The sequence below is a fragment of the Rhinoderma darwinii genome, chromosome 1 (genome assembly GCF_050947455.1).
Source record: "Rhinoderma darwinii isolate aRhiDar2 chromosome 1, aRhiDar2.hap1, whole genome shotgun sequence".
Lineage (NCBI taxonomy): Eukaryota > Metazoa > Chordata > Amphibia > Anura > Rhinodermatidae > Rhinoderma > Rhinoderma darwinii.
The window spans coordinates 354,860,805-354,886,846 of record NC_134687.1 but is presented as its reverse complement, the minus strand read 5'-3'; the positions used below and the strand labels follow the sequence as shown (position 1 = coordinate 354,886,846).

Genomic DNA, 26,042 nt, shown 5'->3' with positions numbered 1-26,042 from the left:
TTTGAGGGCCTTCTATATTAGAAACCCCCAATAAGTCACACCTTTTTAAAAATTTCACCCCCTCAAAGTATTCAAAACAGCATATAGAAAGTTTAACCCTTTAGATGTTTCACAGGAATTAAAGCATAGTTACATAGTTTGTTTGGTTGAAAAAAAAGACACAAGTCCATCAAGTTGAACCAAGGCATGAGAAAGGGGAAGTAAAACGTTCCTACACATAGGAGCGAATATTTGTTTGTTCTAGAAAATGATCTAAGCCTTTTTTAAAGCCATCTACTGTCCCTGCTGTGACCAGCTCCTGCTGTAGACTATTCCATAGATTCACAGTTCTCACAGTAAAGAAGGCTTTTCGCCTCTGCAGGTTGAACCTTTTTTTCTCCAGATGGCGGGAGTGCCCCCTTGTTTTTTGAAGGGGTTTTACATGGAACAGGATTTCACCATATTTTTTGTATGTGCCATTCATATATTTATATAAGTTAATCATGTCCCCCCTTAGTCGTCTTTTTTCAAGGCTAAATAGGTTTAATCTTTCCTCATAACTTAGATTCTCCATGCCCCTTATTAGCTTCGTTGCTCTTCTTTGTATTTTTTCCAACTCCAGGGCATCCTTTCTATGAACTGGAGCCCAGAACTGAACTGCATATTCTAGATGAGGCCTCACTAATGCTTTGTACAGTGGTAATATTACATCCCTGTCCGGTGAGTCCATGCCTCTTTTAATACACAATATCTTGCTGGCCTTTGAAGCAGCCGATTGACACTGCATGCTGTTATTTAGTTTATGATTTACAAGTACACCCAGATCCTTCTCAACAAGTGACTCACCCAGTGTAGCTCCCCCTAGGACATATGATGCATGCAGGTTGTTCGTACCCAGGTGCATAACTTTACATTTATCTACAGGCTGGGCCATTTCTATGGATACACCTAAATAAAATGGGAATCGTTGGTGATATTAACTTCCTGTTTGTGGCACATTAGTATATGGGAGGGGGGAAACTTGTCAAGCTGGGTGTTGACCATGGCGGCCATTTTGAAGTCGGCCATTTTGTATCCAACTTTAGTTTTTTCAATGGGAAGAGGGTCATGTGACACATTAAACTTATCGAGAATTTCACAAGAAAGTTTCCCCCCTCCCATATACTAATGTGCCACAAACAGGAAGTTAATATCACCAACCATTCCCATTTTATTTAGGTGTATCCATATAAATGGCCCACCCTGTACATTAAACTTCATCTACCAAGTGGACGCCCAAACACTCAGTTTGTTTAAATCCGCTTGAAATTCACGAACATCTTCCATAGACTTTACTATATTACATAGCTTGGTGTCATCTGCAAAAATAGAAATAGTGCTATTAATCCCATCCTCTATATCAGGGGTCTCAAGCACGCGGCCCGCGGGCCGCATGCGGCCCCTGAGGCTGTCATCTGCAGCCCGCGGGACACAGAGCCGCTAGTATCGGCTCTGCTCCGAGACTCTGGAATACCCTGACATCTCTGTCCACATATGAACAGCGATGTCTGGGGCTTCCCCAGAGCCGGAGTCCCGAGCAGAGCGCTGGTGTCGGCTCTGCTCCGGGACTCTGTGGAATTACCTGACATCGCTGTCCACATATGAACAGCGATGTCTGGGGCTTCCCCAGAGCCGGAGTCCCGAGCAGAGCGCTGGTGTCGGCTCTGCTCCGGGACTCTGTGGAATTACCTGACATCGCTGTCCACATATGAACAGCGATGTCTGGGGCTTAACCAGAGCCGGAGTCCCGGGCAGAGCGCTAGTACAGGCTCTGCTCCGGGACTCTGTGGAATTCCCTGACATCGCTACCCATATGTGGACAGTGCGTCAGGGTCTTCCCCAGAGCGGAGTCCCGGGCAGAGCGCTATTATCGGCTCTGCTCCGGGACTCTGTGGAATTCCCTGACATCGCTGCCCATATGTGGACAGTGTGTCAGGGTCTTGCCCAGAGCGGAGCAGAGCGCTGGTGTCGGCTCTGCTCCTGGACTCTGTGGAATTCCCTGACATCGCTGTCCACATATGAACAGCGATGCCTGGGGCTTCCCCAGAGCCGGAGTCCCGAGCAGAGCGCTGGTGTCGGCTCTGCTCCGGGACTCTGTGGAATTACCTGACATCGCTGTCCACATATGAACAGCGATGTCTGGGGCTTAACCAGAGCCGGAGTCCCGGGCAGAGCGCTAGTACAGGCTCTGCTCCGGGACTCTGTGGAATTCCCTGACATCGCTACCCATATGTGGACAGTGCGTCAGGGTCTTCCCCAGAGCGGAGTCCCGGGCAGAGCGCTAGTATAGGCTCTGCTCCGGGACACTGTGGAATTCCCTGACATATCTGCCCATATATGGACAGTGTGTCAGGGTCTTCCCCAGAGCGGAGTCCCGGGCAGAGCGCTATTATCGGCTCTGCTCCGGGACTCTGGGGAAGCCTCTGACATCGCTGTCCATACACCCACAATGATGTCAGGAGTCCCAGTGATGTCAGGAGCACAGCTGGAGTCCAAGGAAGAGCCTACTAGCGATCTGCCCGGGACTCCAGCTCTGGGGTTGCCCCTGACATCACTGCGGCAGCATCCACAGAGGACTCTGCGGCAGCATCCACAGAGGACTCTGCGGCAGCATCCACAGAGGACTCTGCGGCAGCATCCACAGAGGACTCTGCGGCAGCATCCACAGAGGACTCTGCGGCAGCATCCACAGAGGACTCTGTTAATAAGTTGAATAATAGTGGTTCCAACACTGAACCCTGGGGTACATCACTTATAACCAGTGACTATTCAGAGTAGGAATCATTGACCACAACTCTGTGGATACGGTCCTTTAGCCAATTCCCAATCCAATTACAAACGATACTTTCTAAACCTATAGTCCTTAATTTACCCATTAGACGTCTATGGGGGACAGTGTCAAATGCCTTTGCAAAGTCCAAAAACACTATATCCACAGCGGCCCCTCGGTCCAGGCTTCTGCTGACCTCTTCATAAAAACAAAACAAATCAGGTTGGTTTGACAGCTTCTGTCCTTAGTAAAACCGTGCTGGCTGTCACTTATAACCTATATAGTCCCTCAAACATTTTCCCCAGAATTGATGTTAAGCTTACTGGTCTATAATTACCTGGCGAAGACCTAGAGCCCTTTTTGAAAATAGGCACCACATTTGCCCTGCGCCAGTCCCTTGGCACTATACCAGTCACGAGAGAATCTCTAAATATTATGAAGAGGAGGACAGGCATAACTGAACTAAGCTCCTTAAGAACTCTAGGGTGTAACCCATCTGGTCCCGGGGCCTTGTGTACGTTTATTTTATTTAAATTTAGCTTGCACCATATCTACATTCATCCAATACAGTATATCAACTGATCTATTAACAGCACTGGCACCAGCTACATCAGCTGCTCTTTCTTCTGTTGTATATACAGAGCTAAAGAAACCATTTAGTAACTCTGCCTTCTCTTGATCCCCTGTGACCAACTCCCCATTACCACTATCTAGGGGTCCTACATGTTCAGACCTTGGCTTTTTTGCATTTATATGCTTGAAGAATTTTTTGGGATTTGTTTTACTATCCTTGGCCACCTGACTCATTTTGTATTTTTGCTGATTCGATTACCTTTTTACAGATAGAGTAGAGTAGAGGTGAAATTTACAAATTTCATTATTTTTTTTGCAGAAATTCATTTATTTTTTTTAACACAGGAAGTCAATATTTATTGCCCAAGTTCTGCAGATTTAGGAAATATCCCACATGCGGCCCTAGTGTGGTAATGTACTGATGCACAGGTCTTAGAAGCAAAGGAGCACCTAGAGGATTTTGGGGCCTTCTTTTTATTAGAATATATTTTAGGCACCATGTCAGGTTTAAAGGGCTCTTGCAGTGCCAAAACAGTAGAAATCCCCCAAAAGTGACCCAATTTGGGAAACTACACACCTCAAGGAAACTATCTAGGGGTATAGTGAGCATTCTGACCCCACAGGTTTATTGCAGAAATTATTGGAAGTAGGCCGTAAAAATCAAAATCTACATTTTTTCAAAGAAAATGTAGGTTTAGCAAATTTTTTTTCATTTCCACAAAGACTAAAGGGAAAAAAAGCACCACAAAATTTGGAAAGCAATTTCTCCCAAGTAAAAAAATACCCCACATGTCTTCATAAACGGCTGTTTGGACACGCGGCAGGGATTAGAAGGGAAAGAGTGCTATTCGGCTTTTGTAGAGCACATTTAGCAGCAATGGTTTGCGGAGGCCATGACACATTTGCAAAACCCCTGAGGGTCAAAACAATGAAACCGCCCAAAAAGTGACTCCATTTAGGAAACGACACCCCTTGAGGAATTCATCTAGGGGTGTAGTGAGCATTTTGACCCCACAGGTGTTTCATAGAATTTGTTAGAATTGGGCAGTGAAAATAAAAACAATACCTTTTCTTCAATAAGACGTAGCAAAATTTTGCATTTTCTCAAAGATAGAAAAAAAGAACACCAACATTTCAACAATTTCTCCAGAGTACGACAATACCCTAAACGTGATCATAAACTGCTGTTTGGGCGCACGGCAGGGCTCAGAAGGGAAGGAGTGGCATTTGGCTTTTGGAGTGCAGATTTTGCTGGATTGGTTTCTGGTCGTTAGGTCGCATTTGCAAATCCCCTGTGGGACCAAAGCGGTGGAAACCCCCCAGAAGTGACCCCATTTTGGAAACTACACCCCTCAAGGTATTCACCTAGGGGTGCAGTGGACATGTTAACCCCGCAGGTGTTTTGCAGAAATTAGTGTGCACTCAATGTTGCAGAGTGAAAATGGGATTTTTTCCATAGATATGCCAATATGTGGTGCCCAGCTTGTGCCACCATAAGACAGCTCTCTAATTATTATGGCATATGGCCCTAATCTTTTGCCTGGACATTTGACAGGGCTCAGGAGTGAAAGAGTACCATGTAAAATTGAGGCCTAATTTGGTGATTTATAAAGTATTGGTTCACAATTGCAGAGGCTCTGATGTGAAATAAAACCACTGAGAAGTGACCCCATTTTGGAAACTGCACCCCTCAAGGCATTTATTAAGGGGTGTAGTGAGCATTTTCACTCTACAGGACCTTTCGATAAATGATTGCGCTGTGGATGGTGCAAAGTAAAAAAAATTAGATATGCTATTTTAGTGGCAAATATGTCATGCCCAGCTTGTGCCACTGGTGACACACATCCCAAAAATTGTTAAAAGGGATCTCCCGGGTATGGCGATGCCATATATGTGTAAGTAAACTGTTTGGGCACGCTGTAGGGTTCAGAGGGGAGGGAGCGCCATTCGGCTTTTGCAGCGTGGATTTGCTTGGTAGTAGTTTTGTTTGAGTATTGCTGGTGTTTTTCATTTATAACGTGGGGCATATGTAAGCTGGGCAGAGTACATCGGGGGCATAGTCAGGTGGTAGAATAATTGGGTTACTAAAAAAAAAACTGTAAAATAATCCATAGATATGGGTTACGCTGTATCACAATCGTTTCTGCACAGGCCATTGTCATACTGATTCCTTATCCCCCTTTTGGTTCACACTCCCCAGCAAAATTCCCTAAACTGCAAAGGTGCGAAGTGCTGTCCTGGAATAATACGGGCACCATCGCTTCCAACAGATATGTTTGGGTCCTTCCCTTCCTGGTTCCCTAATTTTAGGGCCTTGATAATTCCCCTCTTGAAACATAAGGAACGTTCCCCTTAGAAATGCACAACTGCATATCTTTTATTTCGTGACTTATTAGAGCCTTAGCTAAATTATATTTTTTCATAGACAGGTGTATGAGGGCTGTTTTTTTGCGGGACGAGCTGTAGTTATTATTGGTACCATTTTGGGGTACATGCGACTTTTTGATCACTTTTTATCCTATTTTTTGGGAGGCAAGGTGGCATAGTTTCGTTTTTTTTTTATACAGCATTCACCATGCGTTATAAACTAAAGGTTATCTTTATTCTGCGGGTCAGTACGATTCCGGCGATACCTAATTTCTAGCACTTTGGTTTTACAACTTTTTGTACAATAAAAGTACTTTTGTAAAAAGAATGTATTTTTTCTGTCGCCATGTTGTCAGAACATAACGTTTTAATTTTTTTAATCGACGGAGCTGTATGAGGGCTTGTTTTTTGCGAGACGAGCTATAGTTTTTATAGGTACCATTTTTGGATACATGCAACTTTTTGATCACTTTTTATTCCAATATTTGTAGGGCAAAGTGACCAAAAAAAACCCCAGAAATTCTGGTATAGTGTTTTACGTTATTTTTTTTACGCCTTTCACCACGTGGAACAACAATATTTTTATAGCTCAGGTCATTACGGTCCTGGCAATACTAAAGGTGTATGGTTTATTTTATTTTTTCCAATAATAAAAAGGACTTTATAAGGGAAAAGGGCGATTGTGAACACACGCCACGCACAGACCAATACAAGTCTATGGGGCAGTACAGACAGTCCGTGCTTTTTGCGCAGCGTTTGTCCGTATCTCGGCGTATCTCGGCGTATTTTGCACATCACGCACCCATTGAAGTCAATGGGTGCGTGAAAACCACGCAGGTCGCACGGAAGCACTTCCGTGCGAACTGCCTGTTTCGCGCACCAGCTGTCAAAAGGATGAATGTAAACAGAAAAGCACCACGTGCTTTTCTGTTTACAAACATCCGAATGGCGTGTCATAATGATGGCGGCTGCGTGAAAAGCATGCAGCCGCGCATCATATGATGTTGCCTCACGGAGCAGGTAAGTGGATTTTGCGCAGGCAAAACGCAGCGTGTTTTGCATGCGCAAAAACGGCACGCACGTCTGAATCAGCCCTTAAGAGTATGCTACTATATTTTGTGTGCTAATACATTACACTGTGTCACATGCTTCTGTTAGGGCAGCACATAGTGTGCCCTAACAGCAGGTAAACTGAACAGACAGCCCTGGGGTCCTTTCTAGGTCCCCAGTGCCGACTGCAGGGGGATTACCTGGTCTTCAATTGCGTCACTGGGTTTCCAGTGGCGGGATCGAAGAGGTGAGTTCCCTTTGATCATGCCTTGCTCAAGACCGCGGCGATCAAAGGGTTAAACAGCTGGGGCTGGAGTTCTCTCAGATCCAAGCGGTGTCCAGCAGACTGCTCTAAGCAGGAGCTGTAATTTACAGCTCCTTACCTTAAAGAATAAGCGCTCAGCTGCCTCTTCTACAGCGACGCCAAAAGACGTCGCTACAGACGAAGGACCTGCGTGCGCTGCATGCCATCAAAAGACGGTAAGCGGTCGTTAAGGAGTTAAGACGATTGCTCTCCAAAATCTTTGCACAGCATAAGGCTCTGTCTCCAGATTATCAAATCCCTATCTCCTATTGAATGTGATCGGCGCTGCAATGTAGATAACAGCAACGTTTTTGTTTTTTTTTTTTAAAACGATCATTTTTGCCCAAGTTATGAGCAATTTTATATTTATGCAAATGAGCTTTTCAATGGACAACTGGGTGTGTTTTCTCGTTTTACCAACTGGGCGTGTATTAATAATAATAATAATAATAATCTTTATTTATATAGCGCCAACATATTACGCAGCACTTTACAATTTAGAGGGAACATGAAACAAACAATATCAGACATTACATAGTGACAAAGTTCATTTACAATTCAAACCTGGGGAGTGAGGACCCTGCTCGCAAGAGCTTACAATCTATGAGGACATAAGGGAGACACAAAGTGTAACAGTGTTTGTTCTGCACAATAGTCCGGCCATTTTTATACACATGCGGTGGTAACATAAAGCTGCATGAGCCGGTCACCAGCCACTATCCGTGTATGACGGACATGAAGAGAAGGAGTGTGAGGGAATCTTATTCTGATGACTAATCTAAATGGAGGGCCATGGAAAGGAGTCAGATTAGGGAATGTTATAGGCCTGTCTAAATAGATGTGTTTTCAGGGCACGTTTAAAACTGTGGATATTGGGAATTAATCGGATTGTCTGGGGTAGCACATTCCAGAGGACGGGTGCAGCACGAGAGAAATCCTGGAGACGGTAGTGGGAGGTTCGGATTATGGAGGATTTTAATCTAAGGTCGTTGGCAGAACGTAGAGCCCGAGTAGGGTGGTAGACAGAGATGAGGGAGGAGATGTAAGGAGGTGCAGCACTGTGGAGAGCTTTGTGGGTGAGAGTAATAAGTTTGAATTTTATTCGGAAGGGGATGGGCAACCAGTGCAGTGACTGGCACAGATTAGAGGCGTTGGTGTAGCGGTTGGTCATAAAGATGAGCCTGGCTGCTGCATTGAGGATAGATTGGAGAGGGGAGAGTTTAGTGAGGGGAAGACCGACTAGTAATGAGTTACAGTAGTCAAGACGAGAGTGAATCAGAGCAACAATGAGAGTTTTGGCAGTTTCCTCCGTAAGAAAAGAGCGGATTCTGGAGATGTTTTTGAGGTGAAAATGACAGGAGCGTGAAAGTGATTGTATGTGAGGAGTAAAGGAAAGATCTGAGTCAAAAATAACCCCGAGACAGCGGGCGTGCTGCTTAGAAGTTATGATAGTGCCACACACAGAGATGGAGACATCAGGTTTAGGGAGGTTAGTAGATGGTGGGAACACAAGGAGCTCAGTTTTAGAAAGATTCAGTTTCAGATAGAGAGAGGACATGATGTTAGAGACAGCGGACAGACAATCACTGGTGTTCTGTATTAGAGCAGGGGTGATGTCACGGGAAGAGGTATATAATTGGGTGTCATCAGCGTAGAGATGGTACTGGAAGCCAAATCTGCTGATGGTTTGTCCAATAGGAGCTGTGTAGAGAGAAAAGAGGAGTGGACCTAGGACTGATCCCTGAGGAACCCCGATATCAAGGGAAAGAGGAGAAGAGGTGGAACCAGCAAATGACACACTGAATGAGCGGTCAGAGAGATAGGAGGAAAACCAAGAGAGAGCCGCGTCCTTGAGGCCAATAGAGTGGAGCATGTTAAGTAGGAGTTTGTGGTCTACAGTGTCAAAGGCTGCAGAGAGATCCAAAAGAATCAGGAGAGAGGATTTACCGTCCGATTTAGCCGCCAAGAGATCATTTGAGACTTTAGTAAGGGCAGTTTCTGTGGAGTGTAGAGTGCGGAAACCAGATTGTAAGGGGTCAAGAATGGAGTTAGCAGAGAGATAGCGGATAAGGCGAGAGTAGACCAAGCGTTCCAGGAGTTTGGAGATGAAGGGCAGATTAGAGACTGGTCGGTAGTTGGCAGCGCTGGATGGGTCAAGTGTTGGTTTTTTCAATAATGGGTTTATAATGGCATGTTTAAAAGCGGAGGGAAAGATACCAGAGGAAAGAGAGAGGTTAAATATTTTAGTGAGGTGACTAGTGACAGCTGGGGAGAGGGACTGGAGGAGGTGTGAGGGGACAGGATCACTAGGGCAGGTAGTAGGACGAGAAGAAGAGAGGAGCCTCGAGACTTCTTCTTCAGTTATTGGGTCAAATGCTGAGAGTGAAGAAGAGGGAGTGCGGGGGGGAAGGGGATCGATGTTACTAGGGGACTGGGAGATAATATCATGCCGGATGTTGTCAATTTTAACTTTAAAATAATTGGCCAGGTCTTCAGCACTGAGATCTGTGATTGGCGTCTGCACTTTAGGACTAAGGAGGGAGTGAAAAGTATCAAAGAGGCGTTTTGGATTATTAGATAGTGTGGAGATGAGAGAAGTGAAGTAGACTTGTTTGGCGCGGTGAAGGGCAGAGTTGTAAGTTTTGAGCATAAATTTGTAATGGAGGAAATCTGCATCCAAATGCGATTTTCTCCACAGTCGTTCAGCACATCTCAAGCACCGGTGAAGAAAGCGGGATTGAGGCGTGTGCCAGGGTTGTCGTCGTCTTTGTCGGGTGGTTCGGAGTGTAGTGGGGGCTGCTTCACCCAATGCATTTTTGAGAGTGTTATTATAAAGTTTGGCAGCCAGATTGGGACAGGAGAGGGAAGAGATAGGGGACAATGAGGACTGTAGACTGTCTATGAGTTTCACAGTGTTAATGGCATGTAGATTTCTGTATGTCTGATACGTAGGGATGACCTGAGGAGGCAGAGAATATTTGATAGTAAAGCAGAGAAGATTGTGGTCAGAAAGCGGGAGAGGAGAGTTAATAAAGTCAGAAACTGAGCAGAGCCGGAAGAAGACCAGGTCAAGTGAATGCCCGTCTTCATGTGTAGGAGAGTTAGTAAGTTGTGACAGACCGAGGGACGAGGTTAAAGATAGAAACTGGGAGGCAGATGAGGAGATTGGGTTATCAATGGGGATGTTGAAGTCACCCATGATGAGAGTGGGTGTTTCAGAGGATAGAAATTGTGGAAGCCAGGCAGCAAAATGATCCAGGAATTGGCGGGGTGAGCCCGGTGGGCGGTAGACAACTGCCACTCGGAGGGGAAAAGGGTGAAAGAGTCTGAGGGTGTGGACTTCAAAAGAGGGAAATGTGAGTGAGGGGACCGGGGGAATGACCTGGAAAGTGCAGTGTGGGGAAAGAAGTATACCTACTCCTCCACCCTGCCTGTTCTCAGTTCTGGGGGCATGAGAGAACTGGAGACCACCATAAGATAGAGCAGCAGGGGAAGCAGTGTCAGACAGGTGTAGCCATGTTTCTGTAAGAGCCAGAAGGTTGAGAGAGTTAGAAAGGAATAAGTCATGAATAAAGGTGAGTTTGTTGCACACGGACCGAGAGTTCCAGAGAGCACAGTTAAAAGAGACAGGAGAAGACATACAAGGAATGGCAAGAAGATTTGCAGGGTTTCTATGTGTGGCAGGTAAGTGGTTGAGCTTGGCAGAAGAAAAGGGAGGCCCAGGGTTGGGAGAGATGTCCCCTGCAGCTAGTAGCAGGAGAATGCAGAGAGACAGCATATGGTTATGTGATTTATGAGAGTGATTTTTATGTTGGGCAGTGGGATGAGATGGGTTAAGTTGACTGAGGAAAGTGAATAGTGAATGGGAGCTGTACATGGGCGAGGCAAGGAGAGAGGGACTGATGTAGACTGTTTTTGGGCAAGTCTTAAATGGGTGATAGGATTGAAAACCAAGAGCAGCTATAATGATGAGAGCGGTGGCAAACATCTTTGTTTACAGATAGTTAGAAATCTAATATTGAGAGCGTGGGCTAGTTTGTCTGGTTTGGTAATGCAGCTTACCTGTCACTGACCTTGTGCAACTGCCATGTATAACTGCCAGGACACTTTGACAATATGACACTTAGACAGAGATGACTTCTGCCGTCGTGCCCCCCTGCACGAGTGCCTTCCCCATATGCTACATCTAAATTTATAGGGGAGTAGATGCTCAGATCTAGGCCTAATTAAGCTCGTTCAGCTATTAATCAAATCAACTAGACACATGAGGTGAAAAGCTATGCAGAGATAAACAAACAAACTAGCAGGTCTGGATGATCATAAAACTTAACGACGATCAAACACTTTGACAAAACTTTGAGATAACATTAGACTATATAGCAAGACAGGAAAGCAGAGTTATATACCATAAAATAACAGTTTCAGCTTTTTGAAATGCAGCTACAGCAGGGATGAGGTTCATGCAGGAATGAAATGGATTATATACCATAAAATAACAGTTTCAGCTTTTTGAAATGCAGCTACAGCAGGGATGAGGTTCATGCAGGAATGAAATGGATTATATACCATAAAATAACAGTTTCAGCTTTTTGAAATGCAGCTACAGCAGGGATGAGGTTCATGCAGGAATGAAATGGATTATATACCATAAAATAACAGTTTCAGCTTTTTGAAATGCAGCTACAGCAGGGATGAGGTTCATGCAGGAATGAAATGGATTATATACCATAAAATAACAGTTTCAGCTTTTTGAAATGCAGCTACAGCAGGGATGAGGTTCATGCAGGAATGAAATGGATTATATACCATAAAATAACAGTTTCAGCTTTTTGAAATGCAGCTACAGCAGGGATGAGGTTCATGCAGGAATGAAATGGATTATATACCATAAAATAACAGTTTCAGCTTTTTGAAATGCAGCTACAGCAGGGATGAGGTTCATGCAGGAATGAAATGGATTATATACCATAAAATAACAGTTTCAGCTTTTTGAAATGCAGCTACAGCAGGGATGAAGAGAGAAGACACATCAGCTCCAGGCGTCAGAGGGTACAGTGCAGGGTATGTGCAGGTAAGCATAGCAAACTCCCTAGAGACGAGCATATTAACCTTTTGGACGCCTTTCAGCCGATGTATCTTCTTTGTCCGACGACAAGGTTGAAGGACCTGTGGGTGACGTCACGCTGTGTGTCTTTAGTGAAAGAAGCTGGTTGGGAACGATGAGAAGTGAATGATGCTGATTTGTCAGCGTCATACACTTCTATTCACAACGCCCAATTGGTAAAAACACAATACACGCCCAGTTGGTAAAACGAGAAAACACACCCAGTTGTCCATTGAAAAGCTCATTTGCATAAATATAAAATTGCTCATAACTTGGGCAAAAATGATCGTTTTTCAAAAAAAACAAACAAAAAAACCCCAAAAAAAACAAAAAACAAACTTTGCTGTTATCTACATTGCAGCGCCGACCACATTCAATAGGAGATAGGGATTTGATAATCTGGTGACAGAGCCTCTTTAAAGTAAATATCTGCCTTTTATCAGAATTATACCGTGCTGAATAATTTCTTAATACAGTGAAATCTCTTTGAGACGAACACCCATAAATGCATTGACAAATGGTCTTCTAGAAAGGTGGTCCACTAAAAAGAAAATGGCCGGTATGCAGAATATATGATGGAAGTGAAAATCTTGTCACAAAATCTGGTCTAGATAAAGAGGTGGTCTTTTGGAGAGGTTTCACCATAGAATTATAGAAGTCGGAGCTTTGTTTTTCTGATACAACCATGGGAGCATATTAAAGGGAACCTGTCAGTTCCTATTTGCCTACCAAACTGGTCCCAGCATTTGGTATGTGTCCACATATCTTTTGATTTTTTTGTATTACCTAGTTTGTCCAGACAGACTACTTTATTGCCCTAAGCAAATGACTCTGCAAGTGCCACTTGGGTAGTCTGTTTCCCTGCAAGTGCTCCTTTTTCCCACCATTTTAGCATGCTCAACTCCACCCTCTTGCTCAGTTTGGACGTTGGCATACTATGGCAGGAAAACAGAGTTGCTCTAGAACGGTGCCACCTGACCTCTGTCCTACCTTCTAACACTGGCCTACAAGCTGGCAGGGTTTTCCGCAAACAGCCCATTACGTTTTGCTACGCGGTTTCTGGAACTTCCATAGAAGTAAATGGGAGCGTCAGAAAAAGCATAGCACAGCTAGCTACGCTGTTCCTGGAACTTGGGGGCTACAGAAACCATGTAGCTCTTTGTGCTATGCGGTTTCCCCAACTCCCATTCACTTCTATGCGAGTTCCCGGAAACCGCATCGCAAAACAGGATTGGCTGTTTCCCAGAAAACCCGGCCACCTCGGGAGTCAGAGATCCTGGGTATATACACCATAAATATCAGAGATAGAAAAGCTTGGTTTACAGTGAAACAATAAAATATAAAAAAATAAGTTATACTTACACTGGAATGTTCTCATATGCATCTTCAAAGCCCTCCTAAAACAAATAAAAACACAAAAGATTAGTACGTATAAGTTTCCACCACACTAGCCTACTACTGTACTATTACTAGAAAAGTAAAAGCTTATGTACTGGCAAGGGGGAGTGTTACTATGGCTGTGACACTGTCCAATCAGATATGGACAGTGCCACAGCAAGAGTGAGCAGAGAAAGTGCACGCTCTCTTTGAAGATCAGTCTTTTCACCCGAACTGGCAAGGGGGGGGGGGGGTGTCTCTGCTACGGACAGTGTAAGAGCTGTGGAGAGGAGAGCACGCATGCGCTCTCATCTCTTTAGCACTTACGAGAGATCAGTCTTGTACTTTGTCTGCCGAACTGGCAAGGGGGCGAGTCTCTGCTGCGGACAGTGTAAGAGCTGGGGAGCGCTTACACTGTGCGTAGCAGTGGCACGTCCCCTTGCCAGTTCGGGTGAAAAGACTGATCTTCAAAGCTGGAGAGAGCGTGCACTTTCTCTGCTCGCTCTTGCTGTAACACTGTCCATATCCGATTGGACAGTGTCACAGCCATAGTAACACGCCCCCTTGCCAGTACACGCTCCGTTGACGGTGTAGGGGGTTATTTAAATATTGGGTGCCAAATATAACGGCACGGATATGTAAATAACGGAGGGAGGTAGAAAAAAAATAATTAAAGTGCCCCAGCGTTTGTGCAGCCCTCCCCATTATATGCTGCACATGTATGGGGAGGTGAAAGGTTCTCTAACAATGCAGCGCAGCAAACAGAGCAGAACAGATTAGAAAACAGACAAAGATGATATATTTTTAAATATTTGCTGGAGCTTTTTAAAGACCAAATTTATAATAAACCACTAGGTTTTAGATCTAGTAAATGAGCCTGCTGTATCTAATCGTGAGGTAGGAATCTGACAATATTACTGTCAGAAAAAGCTTCCTGATCACAGCAAACGCTATACAAACAGATCTATAGCAAGCACGCAAAAATAAAATACATTTGAAAAAAGGCCTAACAACGAATGCTTTGAAAGAGGTTTTTCTTGGGGGCCCCCCCCAAACTTTCATAGCCGACAGCCCGCAGCTGCATCGCTGGGTCTCATAAATGACCCAACAACACAGCACTAGCAGTCAGGGCCGTTGCTAAGGTCTAAAGACCACAGGGGCAATAACCACAATACATATATGCTTCGCCCCCCTCAAAATGTTTGTATATAAATCGGAGACAGCATATCTATAGGACTACGACCCCTACAGCTCCGCCACTGGATAAGATTAGATACAGAGGCTCAGGAGATCGTATCACACACAATAGACTTCGATACAGATACTAACAAACAGTATCACACATAGTAGACTCATACAGGGCCGCTTTAAACCGTGTTCTTATACTTATCCTCCTTTCTCCTGAGCAGGGTCCTCTTCGACTCTGGATGAAGAGCGTGTCCCGATATCATTCAGTGCCAGGGGTTGTGTGGTGAGAACATAACGTGGGGAAGCTGCGCCCGGACCACACTCAGGTGCAAGGAGGGTAAGTATACGGTTACAGTAGTAATAGGGGCCCATGTAGTTTATTACATAGGTCTCAGTTACTACAGTAAATGTAGGGGGCTGTGAGCACTCCTGGCTTCATGGCCCGGTAGCAATTGCGACCCCCCTATAGCTACGCCACAGTCACGATCTCTTCTTTAAATGTGATGTTCAATGTGTTAGGCCAGGATCACACACAGTTTTGATTCAGTTCTCGGTGAAGTTCCTTGAGCCAAACGCAGGGGTGGACACAAAAAAAACTGCTTATTTTCGCCCGTTTTTCGGAAGCAAAACGCCTCCAAACATCTGTCCATTGATTTCAATGGGAAATACGCCGTTATGTTCAAACGGGCCGTTTTTTTTACACGAAAAAGTTAATGTCACTTCTAGAGACGTTTTTGGAGCAGTTTTTCATTGACTATAGAAAAACAGCTAAAAAAATAGCAGTAAAGAACGCCGCGAAAAACACGAGTGGCTTAAAAAAACGTCCGAAAATTCACTTGAATAAAGCTCCGCATTTTCAGACGTTTTTTAGTAAGCGTGTGCACATACCCTTAGTATTTTCTTTTTACCTTTCCTTCCTTTTGGATTCCCTCCTGCCTTTGGTTTAAAAAAAAAATTTAAAAAAAATGATATGCATAATAAACCACCATAAACTGCAGCAGAACGGCATGTGTAAATCTGGCCTTAACGTTTTAAAACACAATGGGAACCATCACTGGTGTCGCTAGCACTGGGCATCTGGGGCCCTAGCTATAAAGGGTCGTAGTCTTATAGATATGCGGGCTCCGAGATGTATATATTTTTCTGGTGGGGGGCGGTAAATATTTGTCTTGGGGCTTGTGCACCTGATCTTTTAAGACCCTAGCAATGCCTCTGGGAACCATATATAGAGGTTCCTGATGTTACTATATTTTTAACCTATAATGGCCTTTCTGGGTCATTGTAACTCAAAACCACATCTGTTTTACAATGCAACAGGCAGTGACTAAGCATTTTCTTATAGTCTGCCTAGTAGTGCAGTACTACTAAAATACTGCCTACCTGTATAGAACGGCGCTCTACCTGTACTGCATGGACTGTACTGCGCTCTACCTGTACTGCATGGACTGTACTGCGCTCTACCTGTACTGCATGGACTGTACTGCGCTCCACACAGTTCATGCATAGCAGTACAGGTAAACTGTACAGGACTCTGAAGAAGCTCCTGTCCTCAATATAGAAAGGGATTTACTGCTTCCAGCAGTTCTGACTTTTAGGCTGGGTTCACACGAGCACATTAACGTCCGTAATGGACGGACGTATTTCGGCCGGAAGTCCCGGACCGAACTCAGTGCAGGGAGCCGGGCTCCTAGCATCATAGTTATGTACGATGCTAGGAGTCCCTGCCTCTCCGTGGAACTACTGTCCCGTACTGAAAACATGATTACAGTACGGGACAGTTGTCCTGCAGAGAGGCAGGGACTCCTAGCATGTACAATTACGGCGATACCACATATGTAGAGGTTTTTTATGTTTTACGACTTTTGCACAATAAAAACACTTTTGAACTAAAATTATTTGTTTTTGCATCGTTGCTTTCCAAGAGCCGTAACTTTTTTATTTTTCCATCAATGTAGTGATTTTTTGGGGCTGGTTTTCTGCGGGACGAGACGTAGTTTTGATTGGTACTGTTTTGGGGTGCATGGGACTTTTTGATTCATTTTTATTAATGACTTTTTTGGGGGGCAATGGAAAAAAATTGCAATTTCGCCATTGTTTTTTGCGTTTTTTTTTTTACGGTGTTCACCTTGCGGTTTAAATTACATATTAACTTTATTAATTGGGTCATTACGGTCGCGGTGATACCATATATGTGTACTTTTATTTTTTACACTTTTACTAAATAAAACCACTTATTGAAAAAAATATATATTTTTTTACTGTAATTTTTATTATTAATCTTTTTCACATTTATTATTTATTTCACTAGTCCCACTAGGGGACTTTACTGTGTGATCTTTAGATCGCTGCTATAATGCTTTGGTATACTTCGTATACCAGAGCATTATTGCCTGTCAGTGTAAATCTCCGGCGCGTCCTAACAGGTATATGTCCAGGGCAGACCAGGGGGCTTTTATCAAGCCCCCGGCTGCCATGACACCCCATCGGAGACCCGCGATTGCATTTGCTGGCCGCCGATGGGTGAGAGGGAGCTCACTCCCTCTGTAAACAAGTTAAATGCCGCGGTCACTATTGACGGCAACATTTAACGGGTTAAATGGCCGCCATCGAAGTAAACTTCGATCGCGGGCGTTGGAGCAGGAGCTCAGCTGTCACGGGGGACCTGTGCAGGACTTAGACTAGGCTCACGTGAAAAGGCGTCAGCCTAGCCTAAGGCCCCTTAGTGACGAATGTGAAAAGGCGTATTGTTGGTCACTAAGGGGTTAAGAGCAAGGGTTTTAAGAAGCAAACATATCCTAAGGCCTTATTCACACGGACTTGTCCATTTTGCACGCGTAAAAGGTCCGTGTGTCATCAGCATATGGTGCGCGGCAGCGTGATTTTCCCACAGCCGGCATCATTATGACACTCTGTTTTTAGGTTTACAAACAGAAAAGCGCATGGGGCTTTTCTGTTTTCATTCATTCTTTTTACTACTGTTGCGCGAATCACGCGCGGCACCCGGAAGTGCTTTCGTGTGCTGTGCGCGGTTTGCACGCACCCATTGACTTTAATGGGTGCGTGCTGCGCAAAACACGGGCAAGTATAGGACATGTTGTGAGTTTCACGCAGCGCACATACGCTGCGTGAAATTCACTGACAGTCTGAACGGCCCCATTCACTAACATAGGTCCGAGCGACCCGCGTGAAAATCACACGCGTAGCACGGACATATTATACGTTCATGTGAATAAGGCCTAAAAGTAACGTTCAAAATGCAGCACCCTCTGCTAGGATCCCATTTTGCCATAGTACTAGGAACACATATTAGGGCAGTGTTTTTCAGAACCTTATTGTATTTTTATATGCAGGTAAGTAATTGGTTTATTGTATTTGTTTATTCAGCTGGTTATAAATCGCTAAATGTTTTGCTGGTCTACTCAGTAAAGAGCATTTATGTTAACCTTTTGCTGCAGGCAGAATGTACAATATACGAACACGAGAGAGCTCACCATGACCGATTGTATTCAACAAATAAGAATAGACACATGTAAAGAAAGAGAGTATCACGAATATTTAAGTACAACCTCCCTATATAAAGGTTAATGCATTTAGAGTAAAGATGCTTGGACAATGGAACATCATATTTGTGGTTATGTTGATTTTTGATCTGTGTAACTTGTCTTGGGAGTCATATTAACCAGCTTTTTGTATTAAAAGACTGTGGCCTGAGGGGGAATATTTGATCAAACTCTACAATAGTTAACAACCGCACCAACATCACTCTAAAAAGTGCAAACGTTTGTACATGTAGTTTTTAGCTGTAACAGATCACTTTTTTTTCTTTTAAGGCTTGAATGTACAACATGTTCCTAGAATTTTTTCCATTTATGGAATTTACATTCCATATATATTACATTTTCTATACTTTTGTTTCTTTAAACTGAACTCCATGGAGAAAAACGCAGAAGGAACTCAAAACCGCAGTCCCTCAAAGCCTTCCTATTAGCGTTTTTTCGAACTCTGGGAAGGTAAAGAATAACATTCTGTAATATAAAAGATAAAAGGGGATATATATATATATATATACATACATATATATACACACACACACACACACACACACACACACGATTAGAAAAACATGGCTACTTTTTTTTAAAGAAAGTGACACTACCGTTCAAAAGTTTAGGGTCACTTAGAAATTTCCTTATTTTTGAAAGAAAAGCACCGTTTTTTTTTCAATGAACATTAAAATAAATCAGAAATACACTCTATACATTGTTAATATGCTAAATGACTATTCTAGCTGCAAACGTCTGGTTTTTAATGCAATATCTACATAGGTGTATAGAGGCCCATTTCCAGCAACCATCACTCCAGTGTTCTAATGGTACATTGTGTTTGCTAACTGTGTTAGAAGGCTAATGGATGATTAGAAAACACTTGAAAACCCTTGTGCAATTATGTTAGCACCGCTGTAAACAGTTTTGCTGTTTAGAGGAGCTATAAAACTGACCTTCCTTTGAGCTAGTTGAGAATCTGGAGCATTACATTTGTGGGTTCGATTAAACTCTCAAAATGGCTAGAAAAAGAGAGCTTTCATGTGAAACTCGACAGTCTATTCTTGTTCTTAGAAATGAAGGCTATTCCATGCGAGAAATTGCCAAGAAACTGAAGATTTCCTACAACGGTGTGTACTACTCCCTTCAGAGGACAGCACACACAGGCTCTAACCAGAGTAGAAAGAGAAGTGGGAGGCCCCGCTGCACAACTGAGCAACAAGACAAGTACATTAGAGTCTCTAGTTTGAGAAATAGATGCCTCACAGGTCCTCACCTGGCAGCTTCATTAAATAGTACCCGCAAAACGCTAGTGTCAACGTCCACAGTGAAGAGGTGACTCCGGGATGCTGGCCTTCAGGGCAGAGTGGCAAAGAAAAAGCCATATCTGAGACTGGCTAATAAGAGGAAAAGATTAATATGGGCAAAAGCACACAGACATTGGACAGAGGAAGATTGGAAAAAAGTGTTATGGACAGACAAATTGAAGTTTGAGGTGTTTGGATCACACAGAAGAACATTTGTGAGACGCAGAACAACTGAAAAGATGCTGGAAGAGTGCCTGACGCCATCTGTCAAGCATGGTGGAGGTAATGTGATGGTCTGGGGTTGCTTTGGTGCTGGTAAAGTGGGAGATTTGTACAAGGTAAAAGGGATTTTGAATAAGGAAGGCTATCACTCCATTTTGCAATGCCATGCCATACCCTGTGGACAGCGCGTGATTGGAGCCAATTTCATCCTACAACAGGACAATGACCCAAAGCACACCTCCAAATTATACAAGAACTATTTAGGGAAGAAGCAGGCAGCTGGTATTCTATCTGTAATGGAGTGGCCAGCACAATCACCAGATCTCATCCCCATAGAGCTGTTGTGGGAGCAGCTTGATCGTATGGTACGCAAGAAGTGCCCATCAAGCCAATCCAACTTGTGGGAGGGGCTTCTGGAAGCATGGGGTGAAATTTCTCCCGATTACCTCAGCAAATTAACAGCTAGAATGCCAAAGGTCTGCAATGCTGTAATTGCTGCAAATGGAGCATTCTTTGACGAAAGCAAAGTTTGAAGGAGAAAATTATTACTTCAAATAAAAATCATTATTTCTAACCTTGTCAATGTCTTGACTATATTTTCTAGTCATTTTGCAACGCATTTGATAAATGTAAAAGTGTGAGTTTTCATGGAAAATACAAAATTGTCTGGGTGACCCCAAACTTTTGAACGGTAGTGTACCTGTTCACTGGCTGCATGGGGCATTGCAGCTCAGCTCCATTCACTTAAATGGTGAGGTGCAATAACCTGTGGACAGGCGTGGTACTTTTTCTAGAAGAAAATAGATATGGTTTTCTAATCCTGAACAACTCCATTAGGATGGAAACACACCATTGTTTTTTTTTTGCCAAAGCACAGGAGTGGATACAAAACAGAAGATAGAAGTCTTTCCTATATACTTTTATTTCCTTTTCGATTAATTTGTCTCTGGCTCAAAAAAGTAAAAAAAAAACAAACAAACTGCATGTGTGTTTCCAGCAATAGGTAATCGCCACAAAACTGCTAATTTTATCAAAACCGCTGAGCCCTTTAAGTGCTCATGCACATGGCAAATCCCCATGAGCAGTGCACTGAACCTATATGGCTCCTTAGTACGGAGGCTTCTATGAACTGCTGTACAGACTGTGTCTGACTGTGTGTATGGAGATATAAGAAGGGTAAAGCCCGAAGGAGTGAAAGCACCGATGCAGCCGAAGCCTTCCTAGAAAAGCTATATTAATTTATTACACATAATTCCCTAATTAGTAGTCATGTAAACATTTCCTTCCAGACATGAACAATTTGGGTGTATACTGTAAATTGTTAGACAGAGGAAACAAGTATATTACCCATCATTTTAACAATTTAAATACCTCTCCAGGAATTCACTGTTAATTGTGGTTGAAATTCTGTTAAACAAGTTTCTACTGTAAGTAGATACAAAGTCATGTAATACAAGGACAAATATTGTGAAATGTCAGTTCCACAGTGAAAGAACTATTCAGAAGTAGAGAACATAAGAGTAAAATTCGATTTTATTTTTTTTATCTTTAGTTTGATCTGCAGCAAAAGCATGAAGACTGCAGACAGAGTTAATATTGAGAAACCGCCACAATCCCTGAAATATTCCTCTTTCATGCAGATCAGTCCCCATATACCTAGTGTGACACTAGTAAAATAGTAAATAGAAAACAGGGGAAGGAGGAGGATGCAGCTGCAGTTTTCCACTACGTATTTTATTTAAACAGCATGAGAGGAATCGGGTTCATCAGGGGACAGCCGATTGGCTCAGCACTAAAATCCCACTAGAAATAGCCCACACACTCTGCGAAAATGGAAAAAAAACTGCAGAAAAATGCCCAAAAATACATAGATTAGGCAAAAAAATAATAAAAAAATCACGAATTTAATAGACTTCTACAACTACCTAAAGGAATTTTTCGATACAACGGCTACACTATAATACATTTTGTTATCAGATAACTTATAGTTCCCTAATATTGTAAGGGGTTTTCCAATGCCCCCAAACTACAGGTGCAGTCCTTTAAATGATGGATTCCGGCATCCTGTTCAGCACAGCTCCCCCCCCCCCCTAACTGTAGCAGTCCCTGCTCTGTGAATACTTGTCACTTACTCAAGCCCCCCCCCTTTTGGTCACCTGATATCAAACGGGTTGACACAGAAGGGAGGGTAACATTTTTCTGTGTCAAAACATTAGCTAAAAAATAATAATTCAGAACGTCTTACCAGATTGAAAAGTAGTATTAGGATTTTATAATGAAGGTAAATAAAGAAGTTATATACTTTTTAAATAAACAGCCAAATACAACAGAATTTTGTTACACAGGAAAGCCCCATGCACACTAACGTATTTTTGCGGCCGCAATTCACCCCGCAAATCTGTGAATTGCGGCCCCATTAATTTCAATGGGCCCATGCACTGCCAAGGAGCCTGGACCGCAAAAACGGACATGTCTTATTACGGCCGTGTTTTGCGGTCCAGGCTCATAGAAGTTAATGCACGCGGCCATGTGACCGGCCCACAATTTGCGGGCGGCTCGCGGGTGACACGTGGCCATCCGAGCCGCAAATCACGGCCGTGCACACCACTACGGTCGTGTGCACGAGGCATAAGAGAGGCATAAGAGAAGTTTTCTTTTTCTTTTTCAAAGAAAAAAAATAAAAATAATAATTGCCTTTATATACAATTTGACATTTATATATGAATAGATTAATAATGCCCCAGGTCTCCTCTGGCCCTCCAGATATCAGACCCGTTTACATGAAATTACCCCCATGTGATGGCGGAACAGTTTATTTTTACGTGTGCTTTTGACAAGTCTTTTTGTAAAAATGACAGGTTTGCAGCAAAATCAGCAGCTGAGAACCAATAATGATCTACCACAGAAAGTCAATTTTGTCAACAATGCGTAATATCTATCATTTGCCATGACTTTGCCACCAATATACTACCTTTTATAGACAGGATAAAAGCAGGCCAAATTTGCCAGCAACTTATAGTTCAAGTCACGTCATTGCTGATCAGCATGAATACACATAAGACAGTACAGGGTGGAGCAGTTCACCACCTTCCCTTTTACCCTGAAGGTGGTTTCACACTGGCTGATATTCGCTGGTGTTTACCACCTATTAATGAGCACTGATCGACAATACGGCTTGTCGATCAGCGCCAGTTTGCTCCATTCAAACGGAGCAATGATCAAGAACATAAGTGCGAACAATCGTTACTATCGTTCGGCCCCATACGTTTGGTCAGCAACACATTCCCTGATTACACAGGGACATGTGCTGCCAACTAGCGACCATTTTTCTGGCCGCATAAAGGATCTGATCAGCCGAAGAAAGATTGTTTGCTCGTTCATCAGCAGATTGCAGCCCTGTCTACACAGGGCATTGGCCGGGAATGAGCGTTCGTATGATCACTTGTTCGCCCGATCATTAGCCCGTGTAAAAAGTGCCTTTAGTTATCTGCAGCTACTAGGTATCACAAGAAGTGTAAAAGTGCATTAAAGACCTTTTCTTTGCGTATAGCTATTTTTCATAGGTGTCACAATTCACGACAGCTTTTCAAACTTATTGTAATACCAAGTAGCTGAAGGTGACAAAGGATCAGGGCCGACTTTCGGGGTGTGCGACCTGTGCCATTGCACAGGGCGCATCACTCCAGAAGGTGGAAGGGGCGCTACGCTGGCTCTCTTCCCCAGCTTGTGTTTCAGAAGCTGCTATGGCGGTAGCGACGCCACTAAGAGAAGCCCAGGCGGAAATGCAGCTGCTGAGTTGCCGGGCCTGGGCACTTCTTCTCTTAGTGGCCGGTGGCGCCGCTAGCAGCCACAGCGGCTCCTACAGCCATGGCGATGCCACATTCAATAGTATCTGCGTTCTTCGGACACAGGTACTATTAGACACTATAGCAGAGCTTAGACAGGTATCTCCCTGCTCGATCTACTAGCGCCACTGTAGCTCCCTGAAGGAGCGGAAACCCCGTGTGGCCGGGGATTCCGCTCCTGGACGGAGCGCTTGATGTCTCGGTCCATATATGGACAGTGACATCAGGGGCTTCTCCTGGAGCGGAATCCCCGGTCGCAGAGTCGGCAACTCTGTGGATGGGGATTGCGCTTCAGGAGTTGCCCCTGATGTTACGGTGTCCATATATGAACAGAAACGTCAAGCTCCCTGGTCACAGGGGGATTGCGCTCCTTCAGGGAGCTACAGTGGCGCTACCTACAAGAAGGGGGCTGTGTGGCGCTACCTACAAGAAGGGGGCTGTGTGGCGGGCTGATGGTCATTTTACTGCGAGTGGCGGGCTGATGGTCATTTTACTGCGAGTGGCGGGCTGATGGTCATTTTACTGCGAGTGGCGGGCTGATGGTCTTCAAGTGGTCTCCACCTCTGACCTCCAATTGAAATCAATAGGAGGCAGAAAATACCTGCAGCGCTCATTTGCTACTTTTTTGCCCGCGTCTTTTGCATTAGCTTCAACGGCTTAAAAAAAAAAAAGTTAATAACGCTGTCAATTAAAAATGTGCCTGAAAATTCCAAAACTGTGTAGTGCTTGTTTTTAGCACGTTTTCTGTCTTTCACAGAACAATTTTTGTTAGGGGTGCCTTGAGGAAATTATTTTTTTCCAGAGGTGCTTAGAGTCCGAAAAGGTTGGGAAACTCTGTACTAGGCTACAGGATCACGCCGGCCTATGCAAGGATCACATTGTGGAGCAGCTCAGTTATTCGTGGGAACGGGGCCTAGGCGAGTACAATTTTTTTTTGGTTTGGGGGCACTGTCTACAAGGGGGAGGTGGGGGGCTGTATGGCACGGTCTACAGGGAGGCTGTATGGCACAATCTACAGGGCAGCACTATCTACAATGTGTGGATGTGTGTGTCAGCCAGGGTAGGGGGGCATTATACGGTGTGGACATACTGTGTAGGGGCACTTAGGGGGCATAATACTGGGTGGGCACAATTATAGGACAAAATAATGTGTCCTTGAAGGGATTATAATAGATTATACTGTATGGGGGCCTTAAAGGGGCATTATACTGTGTGGGGGCACTATATAGGCCATTATACTGTGTGGGGGGGGGGGGGGTCATTATACTTTTTTAATGGGACATTTTCTTTATGATGGGGTCGGGCGCCAAAAGATAATTTCGCTCGGATCGCCATCTACCCAAAGGCTGGCCCTGCAAAAATTCAATGGGAATATGGACAGCAACTCCGAACGGTCTTCGTGGATTCATGCTTATCAGCCCCCATCCACCTAGAGTGACAGTAAGGAGGACTGAGAGCAGGGGGAGCTATAGAGCACAGCGTTCAGGTACTAGTGCGGTTCTGTTTTTTACCTCTATGACTACATGTCCGGAGTACTGCCTTTTAACACACAGCCCAATCCCAAAATTCCTACTTACTCCTTCGGCACTGTCCACAGCTCCACTGCTTTACCCTGCCATGTCACTAACACATCATAAACTTGGGTGCTTACGGTAGTTGGTCTAATACTACTCTACCAAAGTTTGTGTAGAGCATTAATTGAAGATTATTCTCTGGAACAGATTAAAGGGTAACTAAACGTTCAAACTTCTGACATGTTATAGTGACAAGTCAGAAGTTTTATATGGTGAGGGTCCGAGAATTGAGACCCCCATCAATTCCTAAAACGAAGCGGCAGAAGCGCTCGTGTGAGCTCTAAGCCACTTAGTTTCTTTTCTGTTCAGCTTTTTTCCGGAAAGCCGATGTAACGGAGTACGGGCTCAGAGACTTTATATGGAGTCCGTACACCGCTACATTAATTTCCAGAAACAGCCAAACAGAGACCAAGCGGATGAGCGCTCACACCAGCGCTTCTGTTGCTTTGTTTTAGCGACTGATGGGGCTCTCAATGCTCGGACCCCATCAAATCAAAACTTCTGACTTGTCACTATAACATGTCAGAAGTTTGTTGAACATTTAGTTAACCTTTAAGTCAGGGGTCTTAAACTCAGCCATGTAAATGGGCCACACCTGGCTGCTCAGTTGGCAAATAAGAATATGAATATGAAGATTGGGCAGCCCCTTTTTAGATAACACACACACACACACACACACACACACACACAATTTAGGCGTGGAATCCGCAGCCAGAGCATTACCGACACTTAGGCCGGGGATTCCTCTGCTGGAGGAGCCCCTAACGTCACGGTCCATAGACCGTGATGTCGGGGGCAACC

General features: G+C 44.1%; 1 protein-coding gene across 3 annotated transcripts in view; it reads right to left on the bottom strand.

Moving 5' to 3' along the window:
- The window catches only part of TTC39B (tetratricopeptide repeat domain 39B), a 335,062-nt gene that overhangs the window by 57,235 nt on the left and 251,785 nt on the right, over nucleotides 1-26,042 (bottom strand). For 2 of the 3 annotated variants that reach the window (XM_075826659.1, XM_075826649.1), the window contains exon 2: nucleotides 13,549-13,583. Coding sequence is in view for 1 of the 3 variants with exons in the window: in XM_075826649.1 (XP_075682764.1) it covers nucleotides 13,549-13,583 (35 nt within the window). In the remaining 2 variants the exon portion in view is untranslated. Of the gene's footprint in view, nucleotides 1-13,548; nucleotides 13,584-13,679; nucleotides 13,984-26,042 lie in introns of those variants that run through there. The other variant, XM_075826667.1, reaches the window with a different exon arrangement.